At 43.0% G+C, this 25199-nt stretch overlaps 1 protein-coding gene across 1 annotated transcript in view; it reads right to left on the minus strand.

Annotated features, from left to right (window-relative positions):
- Window positions 1–2206: 2206 nt before the first annotated feature.
- Window positions 2207–25199, minus strand: part of CTC1 (CTS telomere maintenance complex component 1) — a 34565-nt gene continuing 11572 nt past the window's right edge. The window contains exons 3-23 of the mRNA XM_006899183.1: window positions 18853–19087; window positions 18493–18704; window positions 18012–18156; window positions 10818–11102; window positions 10592–10720; window positions 9850–10076; window positions 9527–9704; window positions 9225–9425; window positions 8751–8877; window positions 8059–8173; window positions 7593–7920; window positions 7419–7508; window positions 6971–7164; window positions 5843–5931; window positions 5592–5766; window positions 5107–5184; window positions 4582–4726; window positions 4426–4490; window positions 2716–2881; window positions 2486–2612; window positions 2207–2346 (exon numbers count right to left, since the gene is read on the minus strand). Of these exons, the coding sequence (XP_006899245.1) occupies window positions 2207–2346; window positions 2486–2612; window positions 2716–2881; window positions 4426–4490; window positions 4582–4726; window positions 5107–5184; window positions 5592–5766; window positions 5843–5931; window positions 6971–7164; window positions 7419–7508; window positions 7593–7920; window positions 8059–8173; window positions 8751–8877; window positions 9225–9425; window positions 9527–9704; window positions 9850–10076; window positions 10592–10720; window positions 10818–11102; window positions 18012–18156; window positions 18493–18704; window positions 18853–19087 (3451 nt within the window). The remainder of the gene's footprint in view (window positions 2347–2485; window positions 2613–2715; window positions 2882–4425; window positions 4491–4581; window positions 4727–5106; window positions 5185–5591; window positions 5767–5842; window positions 5932–6970; window positions 7165–7418; window positions 7509–7592; window positions 7921–8058; window positions 8174–8750; window positions 8878–9224; window positions 9426–9526; window positions 9705–9849; window positions 10077–10591; window positions 10721–10817; window positions 11103–18011; window positions 18157–18492; window positions 18705–18852; window positions 19088–25199) is intronic.

Below are 25199 nucleotides of genomic sequence, written 5' to 3' on the forward strand. Positions count from 1 at the left end.
TTTCTAAGGCTGGAAATCAAAAGAGAACAGAACGTTGATCTTTCTCCTTTAGGAGCCACTGGTAATGGATTAGAACCACCAGGAAGGCGTGGTCTTTGAGTTAGCGGCACAATTCATTGTTATGTGCTTTATTGTGCTATACCCTATGTTCAACAGCTCTGAACCCCGCTCTATTTTAAGCTAATTTCACTGTCTTTGACACACCTGCCCCAATTACCCCAGTCACTGAATCAATCCCTCTCATCCAGGGTATTCCTCTCTTGCACTGTCCATCCACCACCCTTCCAAGCATGTTGTCCCTCTCCACGCATGACGTTCCTCCTTGCAACACGCCCAAAGAATGTCAGACGAAGCCTCAGAATACTTGTCTCCTAAAAGCAGCCTGGTTGCACCCTGTTTGTCTATGTCAATGTAAAAAAGTAATGTTGCTACCTTGGTTTGACGGTACTGCAGAGACCTCCCCATGCAAACCAGAACCAATGTCTTCTGAACAGCTCCAAGAGCTGGGGTTCAACTCTCCTCCACCCAGGAAAGAAATGGGGAAACATCAGACAATTGCTCCAAATCATAGGTATCCCAAGCACAACAGGTGCAAACTTTGCCTAATCCTATTGTTGTGGTCACTGTGCCAATCTCTCTGTTGTTTATCTTCTCCTTCACTGACCCTCTCCTTTTTCAGGATGATGGACTGTTTTCAAGGATTGGCCCCTTCTGATTTAATCTTCAAATTATGTGAGAAGTCACAACCCTCCTTGCCTCTAAGCAGCACCCTGGCTACACTTTTTCCAAGGCAGATTTGTTCTTTGGCAGTCTATCGTATATTTCATTATCTTCAGGTATTCAGTTTTATTTCTTACAATTTTCCTAGATTTATACTTCATACATGACACATTTCAATTATTAACTGATGTCTACAGTTGTTTCTGTAATTTTGCCCAATGTCAACTCGAGGAAATAAAGGTCCTTCACTGGATGGATGCTTTACACGGTTCATGATGTTAAAGTGGGGTACTTAGGTGAGCTCTGGTGGCCTAGTGGCAAGAAGGTGTACTGCAACACCAGAGGTGCACGATTCAAACCCACTAGATGCTCTGCTGGAGAGGGAGGAACAATCTCTTCCTGTACCAGTCAAGTCTGATTTGACGGTACACACAGAAAAAATTTAAAAAAAAAAAAAAGGCCTGCTTTAAGAAGGTACCTGTTTCCCAGTTACATTTTGGGTCTCTTAGAACTAGAGGGGCTCCTTTTTGGCATTATGTCAGACAATATTCCAATTCTATTCTTGAAGTTTTTAAGGGCCCCTTACTTGAGAAGTGGATAGCCAGCTCTGCTTCTTAGTCTGTAATCTCTGTGGGTTCTGACTCAGTACTTTTCACAGGTATCTTGGTGTTGTCCTTAGAATTCTGGGGGGAGATCCCCAGCACTGACTCCTGACTGGGGTTCATACCGTGTAGAGTCACCTTGTCCTCATGTGGCCCTCCTGGGTTGCTGCTCTCTTCCTCATACACGTATCCTGTGCTTCCCACTAACTAGGCTTTCATGTTTCACTTCTTTCAGGAGCCAACTTTGCTGACAGAATGCACCACAACCAATCTCTCCCTAACTTAAAACCTTAAGGTTCTTGACCTTGTACCAGAAGCTCTTTGAAGGCAAATATTGTACCTGATCTCCAAACACCTTTCCATCTCTGGCACTAGTGACAAATTAGAGCAAAAATGAGAATAACAGCAACAATGGAAAACAAAGTAAGTTATATATATATTTTTATTATTTATAAAGTTATAATTATAAAGGAACAGTAACGGGATGGCTGCTGGGCAGTCTGGAAACCCTGGACCCCAGAAATGAACCCAAGTGAGAAATTTCTCTGGAGAGTTTTATTGTAGGCCAAGCCTCTATCACAGGCACCCCCTGAGGTGCAAGTTTTTTGTTTTTCTGGCTCCTGCCCGCAAAGGCAGAACTTTTAGGTGCCTTGACTCAAACCACAGAGGACCTGTAACATCCCCATGATTTGTGTTTCCACAATTTCTCCTACAAGGCAGGCTTACTCCACAATGTTAGGTCCCTCATCTGGGACCAAAGAGGAGAAATTATAGTGAGGTAGCTCTGTGAACCCAAGCATCTGGGCTCCTGGCTCAATTACAGAGAGAGCAGGGGTCACAACAAAGAGGAAGAGCTAGAAGCTAGGCCTTTCTTGCAATTCAGTCTAACAAGAAGAGGCAAAGACCCCCAGAGAGTTGAAGTTTTCTGGCTCCTGAATAGAAAGACATGACAGCTGAAGTCTGGGATTCACACGTGTCAGGAGAGGGAGGTCCCCACAATGGAAACGCTTTAGCTGAGGAGGTTCTAAAATGGGAAGAGAGAAAAAACACGTTTCAGGTATATTGTTTAAGTTCCACTCTCCAATCTCCTCCCCAGCTCCAGAGATGCCCAGAGCCTGGTCCCTCTCCTCCCTTGGAGCCACCTAATGCCTACTTCCACTTACCTAGTGGGAGGGTCTTGGAAGGTTTCCTCTGAAGCTCAAAAGCAAGTGTAATAGGACGGAAAACAGAGAGGCTGTTACAGAGTGTCCAAAGGAAGAGGGTCAAAGGCCTATCAGTCTTGGCTGACGACTATAAAGGAAAACTAGAGATTAATCAGAACTCAAACTTTCAAAGCCTCTATCAAACTTCCAGAAATCTGGGTCTCTGAGCTTAACTCCCAGTCACATCTCACCTCCAGCTGGGCTCCAGGCCCTGTAAAATGCAAGACCACTTTTCCTGGCCCTCGGACACACTCGAGGAGGGCGGTCCACTCACTAGGACACAGTCCTAGTGCTGCTGCCACATGATGATCCCTACAGTTCACCACAGCTTCAGCAGTCCCATCTTCTACCAGGAGCCTAGGGGATAGTTGTTGTTGTGTACTGTAGAGTTGGAACCAACCCTTACATAGCTGAACCTCTAGCGGAGGTTTTCAGATGTAGTTAATCACATGGAAGGAGATTGCCCATCCTTCTCCTGCAGAGCAGCTGGTGGCCTTGATCCTCATGCCTTTGAGATTGCAGTGCAGCTTTTTTCCACTAAGCCCCCAGAGCTCCCTCTAGGGGATAGTTGTTGCTGTTGATTGCCACCAGTCGAGCATGACTCTTAGTGACCCTATGAACAAAAGGCCTGAAGACTTTTGATAACTATTGTCGTTTCTCCAAGTTCATAGAGTTCCCAGAGGCATGAGATTTAGAAGTGGATGCCACTCAATCTGGGAGCTCCACCAAACACTGCCCACAATGGGTTGCCATTATGGTGTTTCGCACACCTATGGCACCACTATTCCATTATAGTATTTGAGACTCCAATGGCACAAGGTCACAGCAAACCCAGATTACCTCAGCACAGCAAACTGACCAGAGTGCTGTGTGACTTGGAAGAATGTTCCTCCAAAGTATAGTAACAAGGGATGAAAATAGAATCCCTTGGGCCCAACTTTTAAATATAAGGGCCCTCCAGGAGGTCTTGTTGACTCTAAACAAGAATCTTATTTAAAACAAAATCAAAACACAACACAACAACCACACAATCCACACAGAGCCTCAACCAAAACAAAAGCACCATCTTAGGGAGTCCAGCCACTTCACCCAACTCCAATGCCATCATGGTTATACATGGATGACAATGTTTAGTAGAGCTCACCAGTTAAGACAAGCTTGGAAGCAGGAGTGGCATCCACTTCCTAAACATGTCTGAGGAAATTCTATGAACTTAGAGAGAGGGCAATAGTTATAGTACTTATAACAATAGTTATAGAGTTAAGGTTTTTTGTTTACAGGATCACTATTTGCTGACACTTAACAACAACTAGGGGATAGAGTCAGGGAAAAAATATTTACCAAGGCCCATAGCAAACCCAGTGGCCAGTGTCCTACCCCGGCTGCTTCCAGTCTTTAGATCACTTTACTCTCACATTAATTAAACAATACTTACTATACAATTTCCAAGAAACATAAATTATGCTAGTATAGGGGTGAGAAGAGGGAGCTCTGGTGGCTTAGTGGCAAGAAACTGTACTGCAATCCCCAAGCCTGATGGTTAGAACCCACCAGCTGCACCACAGGAAAGGATGGGTAAGCTCCCATGCAATTAAAATACCTCTGAAAACCTGCTGGAGGGTATGGATCTGTTCTGACTCAATCAATGGTACAAAACAACAGGGGTAACATGACAGAAAGTCTCCATTTTTTCAGAGGTAGTTTAATGGTAAGGATTTGTGCTACCAAGCCTAAGGAATGCAGTTCAAATTCATGGGCAATCTCTTCTTGCGTGCGTTGCCTGCTAGAGTCAACTATGAGTCAGTTCTGACTTGATGGCACATAACACTAATACAGTATGGCAAATCACATAATCAATTGGGAAATAAATGGTGCAAAGGGAGTCCAGCTTATGCTCTCACCTGAGGCTGGCCTGGCTCACAGAAGTCTGGGTAGGGCAGGAGGAGCCTTGTTGAGTGCACCTCCCCTGGGAGGAAGAAAATAGTTGGGAAAATCCTCTCAGTTCCATCACATCCCTCTAGCACCCTGCACCCAGCTCAGTCGATCTCCTCACATACCTGGGTACAGAGGCTGGTACAGTGAGTACACACCCAGCAGAGCTGAAGGCTGAAGACAGAAACGATGTGACAAGAGGCAATAGCCTGGAATGGGGCCTGGTGAGCCTGCAAGAGTTCAGCCAAATAGATGTGGGGCAAGTGGGCGCTAGAGAAAGAACAAGAGAGAGAGATATGGGTCAAGAAATAGCCAAACCAGGGTGTGTTTGGATGGGGTTAACAACAGGAATGGGGAGAGGGTCAGCAACGGGTACCAGTACTTTTCTGGAATCCCTCATGAGCCCTATTTCTGATTGCTGGTCTCTAAGAAATAGGAGCTGAGAGAGATTCACATTATTTCCACTTTGGAATACAAAGCTGGCAAGGCCTAGGTCTAAGCAAAATGACATTTTCACTTGGGAGAGAGGAAAGAGTTCTGAGTCAGTACACTGGGCAAGGATCAGGGAATGTTGCAAATGTGTGAAAAGCTGCTGAGCCAGGGCCATGTGGTGTGAGGCAGGGAAGTCAGGGACAAGACCTGACACTGACCTGATGGTGGCCTCTGGGGGGAAGCTCAGGACCTGCACATAAGTGGATGACCGGAAACAACAGTAAACATTGTGGGATCTGCATGTGAAGAGGGAAGAGCAATGATTAGAAGGGGAGGAAAAATCAAATCAGAGTTAATGCTGAGACTTCAGAGACAGGTACCACAGACTTGACCCTTTCCCAAGGACTGGAGGCCAGCTTGAGAAGAGAAAGGTTAGTCCAAGGCATCTCATGCAGACGGAGGAGGAGGAGAGTCAAAAGTCGGACAAACATATGAAAAGCTGTATCCAAGAGAAGCTTCACTGCAACATGGGGAAGTGGGAGCAAGTGGGACAAGAACTGCAAGGGTCATGCAACAGGGCCAACATGCAAAAGCGGAGGAAATGCTTTGTCACATGTATCTCATCTCAATCAAATGTTAAAAATTGTTTTAAAAGAACCACATTAGTGGGGAAAAGAGGCAATCTTTCAAACTTGCCCTTCACCTGGAAAGCCTCTTCTCCAGCTGTTTAAAATAGACGCGAGCTCCAGGGAGGAGTCCGAGCGGCGGAGGCAGGTGTGGGTCCTCGATGTATATGCTCAGGTGAGGGCGGAACTCACAGGCATTTGTCTGCAGAGCGACGGTCAGCTTCACACACCTCCTAGAAGCTCCAATGCTCTCTTCTGCTGAAGAGAGGGAACTCAGACACAAGGACCCCTGGTTCCACTTCACAACTTCCTGAAAAGGTGTCATTACCTGGCTTTGTCTGGAGCGGGGCTAGAAGTGGCTTGCATAGTGTCCGTGACAAAATTTCAGCTGAGAAAGACACCAAGGCATCTGTGAAGCTGGTGAGTCAGATAAATACACCAAGAGTGGAGGCATGAGAAAGCAGAGCATGGAGAGTCTGGTTGAAAAATAGAGAGCAAAAGGATAGGAGTTTTTGCTAGAACATCATATATGAGGGCCTGAAAAACCCCATGCTCCACTGCACGACTGAAACAGTAAAAGTAACAGGGCTCTGGGAAAGGTATGGTCATTGGAAAAAGCTATACAACGTTGTAGCCCGAGTTCTTAACAAAAAAATCATGCTGTCGTTAGGTGCCATGGAGTTGCCTACGACTCACAGCGCCCTTCTGAACAAGAGCTCTGAACCTTGCCCTAATCTCCTACCCTGTGCCACCAGAGCTCTCTTGGCTCATTTGCTGTTCTAGTCAGAGCTGACCCACAGCTGACCCTCCAGCGGGTTGTCAGAAGCACTAAACCACACCAGAGGAGACAGATTGGGCATCTTTCTCCTGCGGAGCAGCTGGTGGATTTGAACAACCAGCCTTTGGAAGTGTGGTGCAGCTCCTTACCACTAGGCCACCAGAGCTCCAAAGCACAGTTAAATTTCCACTCTGCTTAAATGAGTGAGTTCATCATTATATTCTGGGCTCACAACCCCCTCCTTCAGAGCAGCTTTAAAAGGTCCTTCTTTGTTAAGAACAATGTCTTAACTGTGGCAGGGGCTGTGATAGCACAGTGGTTAAGCACTCAGCTGCTAAAGGAGAAAGAGAGGCAGTTTGCTTCCATAAAGACGTCATAGCCTGGGGACACTGGGACAATTGTATTCTGTTCTAGAGGGTTCTGCACATCAGAATTGACTCAATGGCAATGGGTTTGGAATGGGTTCTTTAACTATCAGAAAGCTTGAACGTGATCATTCCAAAACTAATATACGCTGTGGGAAGATCAGGTATGAAACGTGACTCTATCTTGTACTGACATCGTTCCTCTACAAGACAAAACACAATAAATAAATATGTTAGCAGAAAACAGGTTCATCAAGCTTAATCCCAGTGAGAAGAGGGAGAAACTCAATCAGCCAGAGGAGCGTGGCATTACTTGTCAGCGAGGATGTCACTCAGGGAGGATTCAGGAAGCGCCTTGTTTGTATCTGGCACATCTGGGATGTCACCGGAGCACCCAAGCTCCAGGGTCCACTCATCCTGGATAGTGAGGCAGGACGCACAGCCAGCCAGCTCCATAGGCCGCTGAGATGCACAGGATGGGCCGCCCTCCTTGAACAGTGTTGGTGTCTGTGAAGGACAATGGTTTTTGTGTGTGTTCTGGTCTGTAGGGAGGCTCCTGAAATCCCTAAGGGAGGGAGGCCCAAGTTTGCTTGATTCCTGGAGCTTTGTAAAAGAAGTGATCTAGACATAGCTTTTCTATGTTCTTTAATCCCAACCTTATTCCAGCAATTCAAGAGTGTAACCAGACACTGGTTCTCTCTCTCTGAACCTCAAGGCAATAAAGCTTTATGAGGAAGAGTCTGATGAAGGAAGGTACTCACAGGGGGTCCTGAAGCCACAACTCGGTACACTTGCCCTGGGTGCAAGAATTCAAACCAGCGGACTGAAGAGCCAAAGAAGATGAGGAGAATCTGTGACAAAGAGCAGGAAGCTGGGATCTTGGTCAGGGGATGGGGCACAGGAGCAGGCCATAGGTCCTTGAAGTCCAAGTTTACCTTCTGATCCTTGTTCTCATCTCCCTGGGGTTCAGGTGGGCCCCATTCAGTCCCCTCCTTCCTCTGGGTGCCCCCAAGCCAGCTTCCCGACACATAGAAACTGAAGGTGGGCTTGGGCACCTTCAGGCTAGCTCCTGGAGGGGCACAAAAGTTCCGCTTCATCAGGGCCTCTTTGTGGAACAGCAAGAACAGCCGGCTCTGTCTTATGTGAGGTGTGTCTGGGTGGGTAGGTTCTGTCCGACGTAGCCTTAAAGAAGTGGCTGAGTGACGGAGAGGTCTGGACACAGGCAGAATTAGGGCATCATCCAGGAAGACTTGGACATAGACTCTGCCAGGAGAGGGGAGGAATAGCATTATCAGCAAGGCAAGCGCTGGGGGTTCTGCGCTTTACTTAGTATTCCACTCTGTGCACCACTTCCCCTTCCTCAGAGACTTGGGAGTATGCATTCGGCCCTAAAAATTCCACCTGGCCTGCTGCCTTTGGATGAAGCCAGTCATGCTCAGCTCCCTCCAGGATGGGAAGTTGCTTCTGACATCCCTCTCTACAACCAACTGGAACTTCTCGGTCTGAACTAGGCAGCCTAGAGGAAGAAATTTTTTTTTTTTAGGTAAGGTGGGTAGTGGAACAGCCCACTGTGTAGGTCTCACTGCTCAGTGCTTAGTGTTCCCTGAACATAACATTCAGGCCCAGAATTGACTCCCACCATTGAAAAATCAAGGGAGAAAGCGTTCAGTCAGTATGCCCAATGTAGTGCGAGCCTTCAGGCTAAAAAGCCTTGCTATTTTCTCACAGATCTCTAAAGTGCCCACATTTAAAAAACTTTCTTCTACAGAACTTCCTGCCTGAAAGTCCCGATAAGGACCACTGTTCTTCCAAACCAAGAATGTGGGCATGAGGAGCTGGAATCTGGGTCTATAATATGTGGTCTGTGGAGGCAGAATTGAATGCTGGGAACTACAGTTCTGGCTAGTGAACCCCTTATTCTTTTTCTCTATCTACCAATACTGGTCTATCAAATGTCTATCAAAGGATGAAGCTTAACATTTTGTCACTTGAGCAAAACTTCAGTAAATTCCAAGAGATGCAGCCTTCCCAACTCTCCAGGTTCTAAAACCACAACCCTGTCACTATCTTCTCTCCACTTCCAAACTCCAGACCTATGAGCCGAGGGTCTGTGATGGGTTTTGAGTCCCTGGCCAGGAGCAGGCATGGCAAGGAACCACTCAGGTCTTGAAGTTGCAGACAGCCTTTATGAGAGGAAGCAGTTAGAACCCCAAGCAAAACCTGTAGGGAGAAGAAAGTCACGTAACAGATAAGTAGCGAGGATTTCCTAGGTGGCAAACACATATTAAACATCAGAGCTACAAAGTGAATAAAAAGTGAATATGGTCAACACCACTGAACTGTACTTGATTTGGCCTTTTTTTTTTCTGTTGTTATTTGCCATCAAGTCGCTTGTGACTCATAACGACCCTATAAACAACAGCCCTAAACTTTGCTCTGTCCTGTGTACAAATAGTTGGGTTTGTTTTTTTTTTTTTAAAAAAAAGACAAGACACAAGAATGACCTGAACTAGGGCAGTAACAGTGGTGATGGAAGAATGAGGAAGCCCTGCTGGAGCCCCACCTACCTGGGCTGGACGGAAGACAGAGGACAGCAGGCAGAGCCAGGACCAGGCCAGCCGGTGATTGAGCTGACAGCTGGGGAGGTGGAAAGCCTCAGGGAGGGGCAGAAGGGCTGCAGGATCAAAAGAGGCCCAGGCCCTGGACTGCCCTTCCTCTTTCAAAGAGGCCAGAGCCGGGAAAGAGAAGGGAGTCTGAAGTCGAACGTACTTAGAGGGAGAGAGCAGAAATCACGTTATGTACCCCTATGTACCCCAGGCAACCCCTCCGATGCCTCACCAAGACACCCATCATTCCTCCCTCCTCATACTTTCTGGAGGGGACAGTGATGTGGCTCTTCCAGTATCTCCTTGTGGGCATTCCGAATGGGGCTGCCTGGCAGCATCAGAACTTCCAGGATTGGAGCCAGGAGCAGCATTCCCAGGCTGGGGTTCTCAGGAGATGAATGCTGCAGGAGCTGGTTATGTCTCAGCACATGGGGACACAGCCTTGGCCAAGGGAAAAAAAAGCTGTCATTTTCCTCAAAAATCCAAGCTATAGCTACTGTCCCTATCTCTTCAAAGAACCTGCTGGCCTTACAGAGGCAATATGCTGGTCCCACCCCTTCCCACGCCAAATCCTCTTCCTGCTCACTTGCAAGTCACTTCCTCCAGGGTCTTGGCAGCCCACAGGTAGAGGGGCAGTCCTAACTGACGTTCCCATACCAGTTGCTCATACAGAGAGGCCCCATGGTGGGATAACTGAGCCTTGGGCTTTTGACAAGAGAAGCCCCGAACCAGGATGGCGCCACTGAGGCAGACAGCTAGCACTGGCCTTCGTGTTCCTCCACCCACTGACTGGAGAAGGTGAACATCCTGCAGCTAGAAAAAAGTAGGGAAGGTGAAAAGGCAGAGATAAAGAATCAAACTCAATGACTCCATAGAATTAACTGCAGTTCTCCAGCTGCTTGATATCCAAGACAAACAGTTTCTATACCTAAACTAGTCTTTCCTTCCAGCTTCTATGCCTCATATCCTACTAGAGCCCACATGCTCCCTACCATAATCCTTTATCCCTCATGCTTCACTCCATTTCTCTACGAGTCTGATGGCTTCTGGTAGCTGAGGCTCCTTACCACACCCTATGTCTGTCAGTTCCTTTCGTCTGCCCCTTCAGTCAGAAGACCCTAGTGTGAAAGGTGCTCTGGCCTCAACACTTTCTCACGGTGCAAAATTCTACCCTTCTGATCTAGAAGTCCTCTCCTCACGCTTGCCCAAATCATACCTTAAGTAGTATTCAATTTTCATTTCTTTTTCTATACAGTTTACCACTTTTCATTTTTTAGAAAACAAACAAAACAAAAAAACCAGCTTAATAACATGAAGAGAAGCTGTACCTCTAGAGAGACTCCTGGTCGCAGCACCCGCCGGAAGACTTGGCATTGCTGGTAGGCAACACACAGCCCCAGCTGCCCATCCAGCTCATAGAGGCCAGCAAGTTCATTCAGTACATTGGTGACTGTGCCCTGCATAAGGGACAAAGTTTGCCTGACCATTATTCCCTTCTTTTTAGAGACCAGCATTTCTTGTCTCTGAAGCTCCAGGTTTCTCCCTCCCACTCACCACATAAGACAGGAGACTGGAGTCCCGGATCAGGCCTCTTTTTCCTTTCCTGTCCTGAGAGTCGCTGGGCACGGGGAGGGGAGTAGGGTCAGTCTCCACTAGGGGTTCTTCCAGCTCCAGCTCCAATTTCCGCACACATTCTGGTTTTAGCAGCAACAGGCGAGAGGAGGGACTGGTTGTCCAGACAAGGTGGTGGTAATCACGGATCTTGGATATTCGCAGCTCGGTAAGCACATAAGACCGACCAGGCCAAAGAGCCTGGCGCCACACCAGCTGGGCGGGGATCTGGCATACGCAGAGGTAGACAATGGGGTGCATGAGACAGCTCCAGTGCCCCTCGGCAGGAATCTCTTTGCATCATGATCTCATCTCATACTGTCCCTCTGTCTCTTCACCTTTCCTGTTTGCCAATTAAATCTCAAGCCATAGAACTTACAGAATTTCTCCCTTCTCCCAAGACATCCCAAATATTTCCTAATCCTCTTCTAAGACAGAACTTCTCCCAAATACATAAATATCCCACTAGAAAAAAAAAAACAACCCTGATACCCATTCCAGGAATTCCAATTCCCCTATTCCTATTCAATAACATCCAGGCTCACTTCTAAGGAGTATTCTGGTGCACTTCCTCCAATACAGGTATGTTTGTTTTCCCCCTAGTTGATGGTATATTCAATATTCTTCATTAACACCATAATTCAAAGGCATTAATTCTTTGGTCATCTTATTCTTTGCCAGTGTTCACATATGTATGTTGTTGTTTTTAGGTGCCACTGAGTTGACCGTGACTCATAGTGACCCAGTGAACAAAAGATCTGAACCTTGCTCTATCCTGCCCCAGTCTCACAATCTCAGCTATGCTTGAGCCCATTGTTAAAGTCACTGTGTCAATCCACCTTCCTCTTTCTCTGACTCCTCCACCTTTCCAAGCATGATGTCTATTCCCAAAGAATGACCCCTCCTGACAACATGCCCAAAGCATGTGAAACAAAGTTTCAGAATCCATTCCTCTAAGCAGTCCCCGACACCATCACTCAAAATCACCAGTTCTTCTTTGGTCTTCTTTATTCTTTGTCCAATTTTCAGATACCTATGAAGCAAGTTTAAAGACCAAGGCCTGGATCGGGTGCAGCTTAATCCTTTTTTGTTTTTTTAAAAAAGAAAAACTTAAAAGTCCTGGGAGATTTAGTGTCAGCTGCATGCGGCCTCTGGCTTCTTGAGGAGCGGCAGGGTCACTATGAGTCACCTGCGACTCAATGGCACTTAACAACAATAACATCAACATAGAGAGTGATCACCTGCCCCAGTGGACAGAAAACTATGCTACCAAGCCAAAGGTGGGTGACTTTTAATCCCTGGCCCTCGGGCCTGTCTTTCATTGTTTTTGTTTAGACATTCCTCTAGGTCGTATAGCCCTGGTGTACAAGTTGCTGTGCAGCAGTAACTTGTGGTTGCTGTGAGGCTGAACACTGTGACAGTGATGTGTCAAATGCATTAACGGCTGGTTACCCAATGGAGACAGAGAGTGGGGTGAAGCTCCCCAATTAAAACAAGCTTGGAAGCAGGAGTGGCATCCACTTCCGTAATAGCTTGCCTCCGGAAACCCTATGAACCTGGAGAGAAGATGAGAGAAACGCAAGTGTTGAGGACTCTCCTTCATAGGGTTGCTATGAGTCACCTGTGACTCGACGTCACTTAACAACAACAACAACAATTTTAAATTTATTTTAATGAATTAATCTTTAAACATCTTTACTCTTTAGCACATTGAAGAGATACTTGACAACAGATTTCCCCTATGCAACACATCTTTTGATTTCTTAGCTACTTTACTATGGGTGATGATTGTGTATCCAAGAAAAATGAAATAGTTGACAACTTCAATCTTTTCTCCATCTATTATGATATCACATATTGGTCCAATGATGTGGATTTTTGCTTTTTTAATACTGAGATGTAATCCATATTAAAGGCTGTAGTTTTTGATCTTCTGCAGCAAGTGCTTCAATTCCTCTTTATTTTTAGCAATTATTGTGTCATCTTCTGTGAGTCTTCTTCCAAACATAAGATCACGTTCTTCTTCATAAAGTCCAGTTTCTCTAATTATTTACTACATACAGATTGAACAAGTATGGATAAAGGATACAACCCTGACACATACTTTTCCTAATTTTAACCTATGCATCCCTTTGCTCTATTCGGATAATAGCTTTTGATCTGTTTAGGTTTCACATGAGCACAATTAAGTGTTCCAAGATTCCTATTCTTCTCAATGTTAGTCATATTATGTTATGATTCTCACAGTCAAATGCCTAATCAAAAAAGCAGAAGTAAACATCTTTTTAGTATTCTCCACTTTCAGCCAAGGTTCATCTGACATCAACAATGGTATCCCCTATGCATGGCCCCTTCTGAATCTAGCTTGAATTTCTGGTAGTTCCCTGGTGATATACTGTTCCAGCTGTTTTATCATAACCTTCAGCTAGATTTTTACTTGTATATTATATTAATGGCATTGTTGGTATTTTCCACATTCTGCTTGATTAGTTTTTGGGACTGAAAACAAATAGGAACCTCTTCCAATTGGTGGCCAACTGTCTTCCAAATCTCTTGGCATAGGCTAGTGAGCATGTCCAGGGCTGCATATCTGTTTGTTCAAATATGTCAACTGGTTTTCCATCAATTTCTGTGGCCTTATATTTTTGCAAATGCATTCAGTATAGCTTGAACTTCATCCTCTCTTACCATCTTGATGATGAGCCACTTCCTGAAATAGTTCCGTTTTGACCAATTCTTTTTAGTACAGTATATTCCTTCTATCTTCTTCTGATACTTCTTATATCATTCAATATTTTTCCCATCAAATCCTTCAATATGCAAACTAGGCAGTTAAAAACATCATGGCCCGGATCAGGAACATCTTAATCCTCAAAGGGACATTTTGCTCTTTAATACTATAAGGATATTCTTTGCAAAAGATTTTCCCAATGCAATAAATAATATTTCTTGACTGCTACATCCTACTGCCATGGGAGTTGATTGTAGACCAAGCTAAAATGAAATTCTGGACAACTTTAATCTTTTCTTCATTTATGATCCTATTGATTATTGGTCCAGTTGTGAAGACTTTTGTTTTCTGTTGAGGTGGAAATCCATTCTGAAGACTACTGTCTCTGGTCTTCATTAGTAAGTGTTTCAGGCCATCTTTGCTTTCAAGAAGAAAGGTTGTATCATCTGCATACTGCAGGATGTCAATGAGTCCTGCTCCAATCCTGATGCTCTCTTCCTCATGTAGTTCAGCTTCTTGGATTATTAGCTCAGTATTCAGATATTTGACTGTGTTGATCACAACAAATTGTGATTAACCTTAAGGAGAATGGGAATCTCAGAACAACTGATTGTGCTTATGCAAAACCTATACTTGGACCAGGAAGCAGTCCTCAAACAGAGCAGGGAAACACTGCATGGTTGAAAATCAGGAAGAGAGTGCATCAGAGATGCATCCTGTCTCCATACCTTTTCAATCTCTATGCAGAACAGATCATTAGGGAGGCTAAGCTTTATGAGGAGGAGTGTGGCATCAGGATTGGAGAAAGACTCATCAACAACCTACATTATGCAGGTGACACAACCTTGCTTGCTGAAACTGAAGTGAACCTGAAGCTCCTGCTGCAGACAGTCAAGGACTGTAGTCTTCAATATGGATTGAAGCTCGACATCAAGAAGACAAAGATTCTCTCCAATGGGCCAATTGGCAGCACCCTGAGAAATGGAGAAGGGACTGAGGTTGTAAACAGTTACAGCATGCTTGACTCCACAATCAACATTCTTGGCACCAGAAGTCAGGAAATCAAGACAAATAGCATTGGGTAAATCTGCTGTCAGGAACATTTCCAGAGTACAGAGAAGCAACAATGTCAGTCTAGAGACTAAGGTGCACCTGATCCAGTCCATGGTCTTCGCAATTACTTGCTATGCATCAGAGAGCTGGATAGTAACTAATGATGATAAAAGAAGGATCAATGCCTTTGAGTTGTGGTGCTGAAGATTTTTTAACGTACCATGGACTGCCCAGAAAACAAATAGGTCTGTCTTGGAGAGAGTGAAACCAAATTTCTCATTGGAGGCTAGGATTTTGAAGCTCCGTTTTACAAACCTTGGGCATGTGGTCAGGAGGGACTGATTCTTGGATAAGGATATTATGTTTGGAAGGGTGGAGGGATAGCGCAGGAGAGGTAGACCCCGGATGAAATGATACAGTGACTAGGGCAATGGAGGTAGGTGTGCTGGAGTCAGTAAGACTGGTTTAGGACAGGGTGACTTGACAGAACACAACAATACAGATGGAACAAGTATTGTAAAAAATACACCTTTGATGCATACAACTTCTGATCTTAAACCATACAGTATCTTCTTATTCTGTTCAAATGACTGCCTCTTAATCTTGTATAGGCTCTATGTGAGCTCAATTACATGTTTTGAAATTTCTATTCTTCACAATGTTACCCGTAATTTTTCATGATCTATATAGTTGAATGCCTTTGAATTGTCACTAAAATACAAGTAAACATCTCTCTAGTATTACCTGCTTTCAGACAAAGTCCATTTGACAACCACAATGAAAGCCCTGGTTCTACCTCTTTTGCTTGAATCTCTGGTAGTTCTCTGTTGATGCATTGCTGAAATCATTTTTCATTGCATGTGATATTAATGATAGTTTAATATTGCTACATTTTGTTGGATCTCTTCCAGTCAGTTGGTCAAGGAGCAGTCTTCCAAATTTCTTGGCACCTCCAGAGTGGCATCTATTTGCTGAAATGTTTCAATTGGGTATTTCATCAACTCCTGAGCCTTGTTTTCCACCAATACCTTCTATGTAACTATGAATTCTTTCTCTGATATCATCAGTTTTTAATTATATGCTATTTTCTGAAATGGCTAAACACTGACAATTTTTTACAACTGTTAACTGTGGTTTGGTGAAAGTTTTCAGATAAATAGGTTTTCCATTCAACAATTCATATGATTTGTTTTGCAGAATTGATTGCAATCCCCACAACGTAACAGCATTCTTCCCATTTCCTCCCTGTGATTACTACGACCACTGGCTCTTTTTTCCTGTCTGTTGAGTTTATCCCTGGCAAATTCTGACTTTCTGATCTCATATGTGTGTCCTTTGTAAGGAGTGCATACCTCTCTGGTATCATTGTTCACCTTATAGATCTGTCGTTTGGTTGAAAGTTGAAACATGGGAGAGAATGGTGACCAATTCTTTTTAGTACAGGGATTCTGTGTATTTCTTCCGTCTTCTTTTGATGTCTCCTCCCTAAACCAACATTTTGCCCCTAGAATCCTTCACTATTGCAACTCTAGGGTTGAATTTATCTTTAATTTTTTTCAACTTTAGAAATGCTAGGTATATTCTTCCCTTTTGGTTTTTTAACTCTAGGTCTTTGCACATTTCATTAACATACTTGGTCTTCTTGAACTACTTTTTAAACTCTCCTGTTTTATTTATTTTTTTTTATTTTCACATTTCTCCCATTCCCTTTGGCTACTCTATATTTGACACAAGTTTCAGAATCTATTCTGACATCCATTTTGGTTTCTTCTTTCTAAATCTTTTGAACAACCTTTGTTTTCTTTCTGTATGGTGGTGTTGATGCAATCGTACAACTCTTCAATAATTAGTGGTCAATTGGTCAGATCTATTCTTGAGCTGGTCTTTAAAATTCAGGCGGAATAAACTCAAAGTCACATTTTGGCTCTTATGGACATGTTTCAATTTTCTTCAGCTTCAACTTGAGCTTGCATATGAATAATTAACTGATGGTCTGTTTCAGAGGTGGTTCCTGGCCTTGTTATGACTGATGATATTGAACATTTTTCATCATCTCTTTCCATATATCCCATACATTTGACTTCTGTGCATTCCATCTGGTGAGGTCCACATGTATAGCTGCTATTTACGTTGTTGAAAAGAGGTGCTTCCAATAAGCTATTGGTCTTGCAAAATTCTACCATGCAATATCTAGTGCCATTTCTACCACCAAAGCCATTTTACAATTACTGATCATTCTTTTTGTTCCAATTTTCATACTCCACTCACCAGTAATAACTGGTGCATCTTAATTGCATGTTTGGTCAGCTTCAGCCCAAAGTTATTAAAAAAAATCTTTAATTTATTCATCTTTGACATTAGTAGTGGTTGGTGGGTAAGATCTGATTAGTCATATTAAGGGGTCTCTCTTGTAGGCCTATGGACTTACTCTATCAATTACAATGCTGTATTTTAGTATAGATCTTGAAATCAATCCTACTTAATGAAGAATGTGAGACATTCTTCTTCAATTTTTTCATTTTTGGCCTAACAGACCATATGATTTTCCTATTCAAAAGAGCCAATGCCAATCCATTTCTGCTCACTAATGTCTACATTAGTCTTTGTACATTCTATTTAATTGTCTTTTTTTTTAAGGTGAAAGAAAAGACATTTTTATTAGGAAAGCTACATCTTTCTCTGGAAGGAGCCAGTCCTCCAAAAGTAAAGAGGTAGAGAAGACTCCATCTCATTTTTGACAACTTATACTTTTCCTAGATTTCTACATCACACATTCAAACAACAGGGATATGGATACAGGGATTAGAATTTATGAAATATACTTATGGGTAACACAATTTAACTCATATCAAGTACTCATCTACTAGACAAAAGGTGGGCAAATTGTACTCACCCAAAAGTACTTCAGATAGGGCTGGCAATATACTTATGAAAGGTCACAGCTTTAAACTCTTTTCACAGCAGACCTGAACCTTCGCAAACTATGCACAGCAGGCCTAAACCCTGCCTGAACTCACACCATCCTCACCATTGCTGACCATCTCACTCATTGGTGCTAATCTGAATATTTTCTTGGTCATCCTCTTAATTCAGCAATACTGGAACTTTGTCCAAAGTTTCCCACACAATATAAAAGCTGTCTTCTCAAATGAATTGCACAGAGGAGATGTTTATTCTGTAGAGTGAATAACAGCTTGAACACTCCCTCAGCAGCACTGTTCCAGAAAATACTCCTTGTCCTCGCTCCCTTCCTTTTCTGAGTGGACCTCCTCATTCATTATGTTATCTTCCCCACGGAGAGTTCTAACACTCCTCTCACACCTTCCCGCCCCTGAATCAACCTTCATCCTCACCTGCACGACAATGGACACATGGCTAACAGATGGAGGTGAACCACCAAGAGACAGGACAAAATAAGCTTTCCTGCGACTGTTCACCAAAGCACTCAACCGAACCAGCTTACCAGCCAGGTTTGGCTGCACAACTCTGAGCTTGCTTCTAGAAAAGGGAGAAAGAGGGATGAAATGATCATTTTTCTTTTTTCCCCTTTTACTTACAAATGCCTTCTCCTTGATGAAGAGAATAATCTGACAATGATGCAAAACTTCCATATCCCAAAGTTTTATTCTAGAAACCTCTTTCTAACTTTCCTGGCACTTTGATAGGGGCATATTTCTCTTGAAGAGCATCGCTCTTATTCCTAGAAGCCCGGTGGTTTCCTTGATTTGGGAACTCCATCTATTTTACTATTAATTAATGCCTTTCTTTCCATTGACCCATTGGCTTCTCCCAAGCTTCAGAGCATCCTTCCTCCTCTGGTGAGGGAAGCCTTACCTGTGTCTGAGCAGGCAGGAGGCATTCTCTGGGTATAGGACTGGAATAGGAGGTGCAGGGCCAGGACTGATAGTCAAGGGGAACACTGACACAGGGGCACCCCAGAGTTCCAAGTGGCCTTCCCTTGAGGATTTCCAACTGGCAGGAGGGAGGTAACTCCAACTGGGAAAGAGGAAGAGATGACCCAACCAAGAAAGCTCCAGATCTATGAGCTAGAAAAGATCAAGGTCAAGGGTTAACCAAGTTCCAAGCATCCATCTACCATTACCTCTATATTTATTTTCTGAGATTTCATTACCTTGCTCACTAGACATCATTCTCTTCAAGTTCTAAGACATGATATGATACGTTCCTACTCACCTCACAGCCCAGGACACCAGTGTTATCTCTCACATAGAGGCTTCCATCCCTGTACGCTTGTTCTGAGTCCCCTGATAGATCTGTCAGTGTGCCTATGAGTAACAGTTGCTCTCGGGGTAACGCTTTATCTGGCTCAGCTTCTCGAGTCCAGGCCTGATATGTACTGCTGCTCCAGGACAGATGGCTGCAGCATGGGAGACGCTGATGGGTCTTGAGGTTCTTTACTGAGACAAAGCTGTAGAGTGAAGGTAGTAGAGGCTCTGTAAAAGCAAGTCTAAGCCTAGGAGGTTACCCTTAAGCCAAATAAATTCCCTGAAGAAAAGTAAGTGATGAACATGGACAAGGAGATGAGTTTATTTGGTTAGCCAAAGGAGAAAAGCTGAAGGCAAAGGCCTAAGAATATGAATATGAGGTCTGAGTCCAAAAGGAATTGTGTGTTAACACGTTGCCGCAAATGACAGCAAATGTGTTTCTAAGCACGGTTATTAATTTAAAAAGTGTGCAGTGAGGCGAGCTCTGGTGGCCTACTGGCAAAAAGGTGCACTGCAATCCCAGAGGTGAGAGGTTCAAGTCCACCAGATGCTTTGCTGGAGAAGGAGAAACAACCTCCTCCTGTACCAGTCAAATCTGATTTGAGGGTACACACACACTAATAATAATAATAATAAAAAGAAAGAAAGAAGGAAAGAAAGAAAGAAAGCAGTGCGAGCTCTGGTGGCCTAGTGGCAAGAAGTTGCACTGCAATCCCAGAGGTGTGCGGTTTGAATCCACCAGATGCTTTGCTGAAGGAGGGGCAATCTCTTCCTGTACCAGTAAGATCTGATTTGACAGCATACACACAAGAAAATAATAAAATTAAAAAAAAAAAAGGTGCGAGGCAACATGTTAAAGAGCATCTTGAAGAAGATGGTGCCTAAGAGAGGATCCCAGAAAATAAAACAGGAATCCAAGAGGAGCCCAAGAATTAACAATATAAAAGCCTATGAATAGAAAAGGTACCACAGGTAACTCCATTGAAAGCATCTCAGTTCTCATCTCCATACAAAACTCATTATCTAATGGCTCAAACAAAATAGCCCCAGCCAGGTTTCCCAATTCAGAGTTTCATAATTGTATTAGAGACTGTTTGGAAAGCTGAGGCTCAGGTGGGAGTTAGTATCAAGAATGGTGTTAAATCTCAACAGATGCTTTTAGAGCAGCAATCTTAAAATGCTGCAACATTTCTATGTCACTATCAATTGTAAGGTATGTCATAGGTAATGTGATAAACAATAATTAAATCATAAAAATTGTGTGACAGAGTACTAATTTTTAATATGTAACTTCTCATACTTACACTTTACTGTGGACTGAATTATGTCCCTCAAAAACACACACTCGGAGGAAAATACATCTTGGAATCCTAGCCTCTTCTACTTGTGGAAGAGAGCCAGGTGGCACAGTGGATACATGTTAAGTTGTTAATAGAAAGGTCAGTGGTTCAGCCAATCTTTGGGAGAAAGAAGTAGCAGGCTGCTTACATAGACTGTTGTTGTATACTATCAAATTGGAATGGACCCACAGCTGACCCTCCAATAGGTTTTCAGAGGCAGTTAATTGCACTGGAGGAGAATATCCTTTGTTATCCTTCTGAGCGCTGGTGGATTCAAACCAATGCCTTTGGGATTGCAATGCAGCTTCTTACCTAGTGCCTTGAAAATGGTATGAGGTAGTTCTACTCTATCTTGTAGGATAGCTATGAGTCCGAACTGACTTGATAGCAATGGATTTTTTTTTATATACTATGATTTGTGAAAAACCACAATAGGGTTTTCTTTGTTATGTTAATGAGCACATACAATGTAGTTTGTGGCCTATATTATATTACATGCATTACATTACCTACACTATATTACTTCTAAGTGCTACAAACTTTGAACTGTGGTTCTGGAGAAGAGTACTAAATATACCATACACTAAGAGAGAAAAACAGGTTTGTCCTAAAGAGAGTAAAACCAGAGAGGGTGAAGCTGGATTGCTCCTTGGAGGCAAGGGTTTTGAAGCTTTGTGTGACATACTTTGGACATGTTGCAAGGAGGGACCAGTTCTTGGAGAGGGACATCATGCTTGGGAGGGTGGTGGGACAGCACAAGGGAGGAAGAACCTCGATGAGATGGATTGATTCAGTGACTGGGGGAATGGGGGTAGATGTGTTGGAGACAAGTTTGGCACAGGAGGGAGCAGGGTTTACAGAGCTGTTGTACATAGGATCACTATGAGTAGCAGGCAACTTGAGGAGCACATAACAACAACAAGTGACACAAGAAGTGGCAAAAACATAGAGATAACTAAAAATAAGGAAAATAGAGATCACATAAAAGGCACCAAGGAACTAAGAGAAACAGGGGTGGGGCTAAGATACTGAAAGACATAAGGGTTGCCCTCAGTTTTAACAGAACTTTCTCCTAGAGTAGAAATTTGAATGTCATATTACTGGGCTTAGAATAAATCATCTCATAGATAGAAAATGTGAATCTATCTCACTACCATTAAGAAAGAAGAGCCAAGAATGAAAAATGTTGGATTTAAGGTTTGGATTTGCACTCAGGAAACAGAGAGACAGACAGCACTGTAACACCTAGTTGAAAGAGCAGATAGCAAGAGACATCAAGAAGCAGTAGCAGAGAAATGGGGACAGCAGCACAACTGGGATAATAGCACAGTGAGCTTCTGGGCCTACAAAGCAAGAAAGCTGAGCATCTTTGGCAGGAAAATTGCCGGTGGACTGGAGCGCAAGTGGACACTTGGTGGAGTTAAGTTTGCTACCAAAGAACTAGGGCTAAGCATCATCAAACCAAAGCTTAATGGCAGAGTGGGCATTTATACTAGTAGAGCTAACAGAACTTTTTAACACTTGCCTAAGCTGTGCAGAGGCCAAGGGACTGCAGAACTGGGAGGTTGATCAGCCAGAGACTTGATTTTGAGCATGGCTGCGGGGAGAATCTTTTGATCAAAGAACTGTATCCCATGCATTCCTGAATTCTAACTTGTTATTTCCCAAATAAAACCAATAATAAAAGAATTCTACATTTTCTGTCCATTCTGTGTAGCCATTATAAGGAATTATCAAGTTCAGCAGAGAAGTAGAGAGTGTAATGGGAGGGATAGTATCCATGACCATCATCCACATGTGAGTATGAAAGATTGGACACTCTGCTCAAGATGGCCACTTTTCTCTATGTTGTTGTTGGGTGCCATTGACTTGAAACCACCCATAGCCGATCATTCAGCAGGTTTTCAGAGGCAGTAAATTGCACAGGAGGAGACTGCCATCTTTTTCCCTTGGAACAGCTGGTGGATTTGAATCACTTGCCTCTGTGGTTGCAGTACAACTTCATACCACTAGGCCAGTACTTTTTTTATCTCTATACTAATTCCTTCTCAAATGGTTTTTCAGAGAAGGTAAGAGGTGAAGAAAGAAACCAACATGTACTGATCCCTTGTTAGTCACAGTGTACTAACTATACAGGGGCCAGTCATGCTTAATATTGCAGCTAATCTTTACACACATGCAAAACACCTTAAATGATCACTAATGGGGAAACTCAAGAGAAGCTGAGGTACACAAAGCTGTAGGTAGTAAAGTTAAGTCTGTCTCACTCAAAAGTCTATGTTTATTTTCTATGTTTTCCTACTTTAAAGCCTCAAGAAAAAGAACCAGAAAGAACTATCTATTTATTTTAGATACCTTCAGGGCAGAAAATACTTCGGATAGGAGTCACTAACCCAGAGTTTTCAGAGACCAGGTCAGGAAAACAAAGTTAGATCTGAATCCCAAAACAACTATGAGATGTCATCTCTCCCCAGTAAGAATAGCAAAATTTAGCAGAACAGCAAACAACAAATGCTGGCAAGGTTGTGGAGAAACTGGAACCCTTATTCACTGTTGGTGGGAGTGCAAAATGGTGCAACCACTGTGGAAGGCATTATGGCGCTTTCTCAAAAAGTTGCAAATAGAAATACCATTTGAACCCTGAAACCACAGCATCCCTTTTCAGCAGGAAGTAGCTAAGAGAATACGCCATCCCCTTTTCCTTATGAATCAGGGTGAAGTCTCTCTCAGGGAGGAGTGATAGGAAATGGCAAAGGACACAATGACAAAGGAGATTAATCAGAACTGGCTTTGACAAGCACTGTGGCAACTGGACAATTAAAACAGACTTTCAAGGGGGAAAAAATGAGGAATGAACTGGGGAGGAGGGTAAATAGTGCCACAATGAATGAATGGAAACCCAAAATCTCTGTAAATGTTCATTAAAATTAATAAAATTTAATAAAAAGAAGCACCATTTGACCTAGCAATTCCACTACTTGGAATATACCCCAAAGAAATCATAACTGTCACCCAAGCAGATATATGCACACTCATGTTTATTGTGGTTTTTGTTCACAACAGCAAAGAGTTGGAAACAACCTAAGTGCCCATCAACAAATAAATGGATAGAGAAGCTGTGGTATATTCACACAACGGAATACTACGTTACATTGAAAAACACGGAACTCATGCAATATTATTCAAAATGGGTGACCCTGGAGGACAGTATGCTGAGTGAAATATCTCAGTCACAAAGGGACAAATACTGCATGGTGCCACTGTTGTAAAATGGGATTGACATCGGGGTTGGGGGGAGACTGAGAAAGATGGGATAAATAATGTATACTGCATTGAAACAGATGAGGGAGAAAACTGTTTAAAAGGGATATGTGATTAGGTATTATTGTCATGACAGGAGTCCAGAACGAAGGCTGCATAGTGGAGTGAACCTGGGTGGAGGGATTGTAAAACAATAAAATAATTTTTCTTTTACTTTTCAAAGAGAAGAGTGTATGGGGCGGGGAGGGGTGGGCAGGGAGAAAAGTGCAACAATGAATGAATGGTAAACCAAAATCTCTGTAAATTTTCATTAAAATTAATTAAAAAAAAGAAAAGGAACTCATGAAATATGATATAAAATGGATGACCCTGGAGGACATTATGCTGAGTGAAATATCTCAGTCACAAAAGGACAAATACTGCATAGTGCCACTGATGTAGGAGTTGGGGGGGAGACTGAGAAAGATGGGATAAATTATGTATATTGCATTGAAACAGATGAGAGAAAACTGTTTAAAAGGTATATATGATTAGGTATTACTGTCATGACAGGAGCCCAGAACGAAGGCCACATAGTAGAGTGGACTTGGGGATAGGGATTGTATAACAACGAAAGAATTTTTCTTTTACTTTTCATAAAGAAGAACGTACTGGAGGGGAGGGGTGGGTAGGGAGGAAAGTGCAACAATGAATGAATGGAAATCCAAAATCTCTGTATATTTTCATTAAATAATAATAAAGAAAAGGAATCTGAATCCTTAGCATTTACTACTGCTGACTTCTAAGGACTAGAATACTGTCCGGCACATAACAGGCACTCAATGATGGTGAATGGATTGAATTTATTTTTATATCTGTCAAATAATTTATATTTTACCCTCATCATTCATTCTTTATAGCTTTCTTACTTGCCAAGTTATATTTAATAAGTATCTCTCAAATTACAACATAGATAATATTCTTGATATCCTCCTTCAGTTCATCTTCCCTACACTTATTATTCAAGATCTTAAATCTGTTCCTGAGATGATTTCTGAATCCAGGCCATGGTCTTCGCAATTACTTGTTACGCATTAAGGAGTTGGACAGTGACCAGATGACAAAAGAATTGTTGCCTTTGAATTGTGCTGGAGAAGAGTACTGAACATACCATGGACTGCCAAGAGAACAAACAGATATATCTTGGAGAGAGTGAAACCAAGTTGCTTCTTGGAGGCTAAGATTTTGAAGTTCCATCTGACATACTTTGGGCATGTTGCCAGGAGGGACCAGTCCTTAGAGGATTATCATGCTTGGAAGGAGGGACAGTGCAGGATAGGAAGACCCTAGATGAGATGGATTGACTCAGTGACTGAGGTAATGAGGATAGGTGTGTCAAGAGATAGTAAGCTTGGCGCAGGACAGGGCAGGCTTCAGAGATATTGAGCACAGGGTCACTAGAAGTCATAGTTGACACGACAGCACATAACAACAATTATACCATTACAAAATTGCCAAACCAGACAATCATGGTCTAGCCAAGTGGACATACAACTTCACCTATCATAGCCAGTGTTACTGTCAACTCATACCTCAGTGTTTGTTACTATCTGACATCATTAATGAGCAAAATGAGCAGAATTTTTCATTATTGCCATAAATTTGAAAAGTTGGATAATAGAATAGTTAATAAGTAAGAAGTAAGTACATTTTATATCCATTTTCAATAATAACA

This window comes from Elephantulus edwardii, unplaced genomic scaffold (genome assembly GCF_000299155.1).
Source record: "Elephantulus edwardii isolate Elephantulus edwardi_28Jun2011 unplaced genomic scaffold, EleEdw1.0 scaffold00246, whole genome shotgun sequence".
Lineage (NCBI taxonomy): Eukaryota > Metazoa > Chordata > Mammalia > Macroscelidea > Macroscelididae > Elephantulus > Elephantulus edwardii.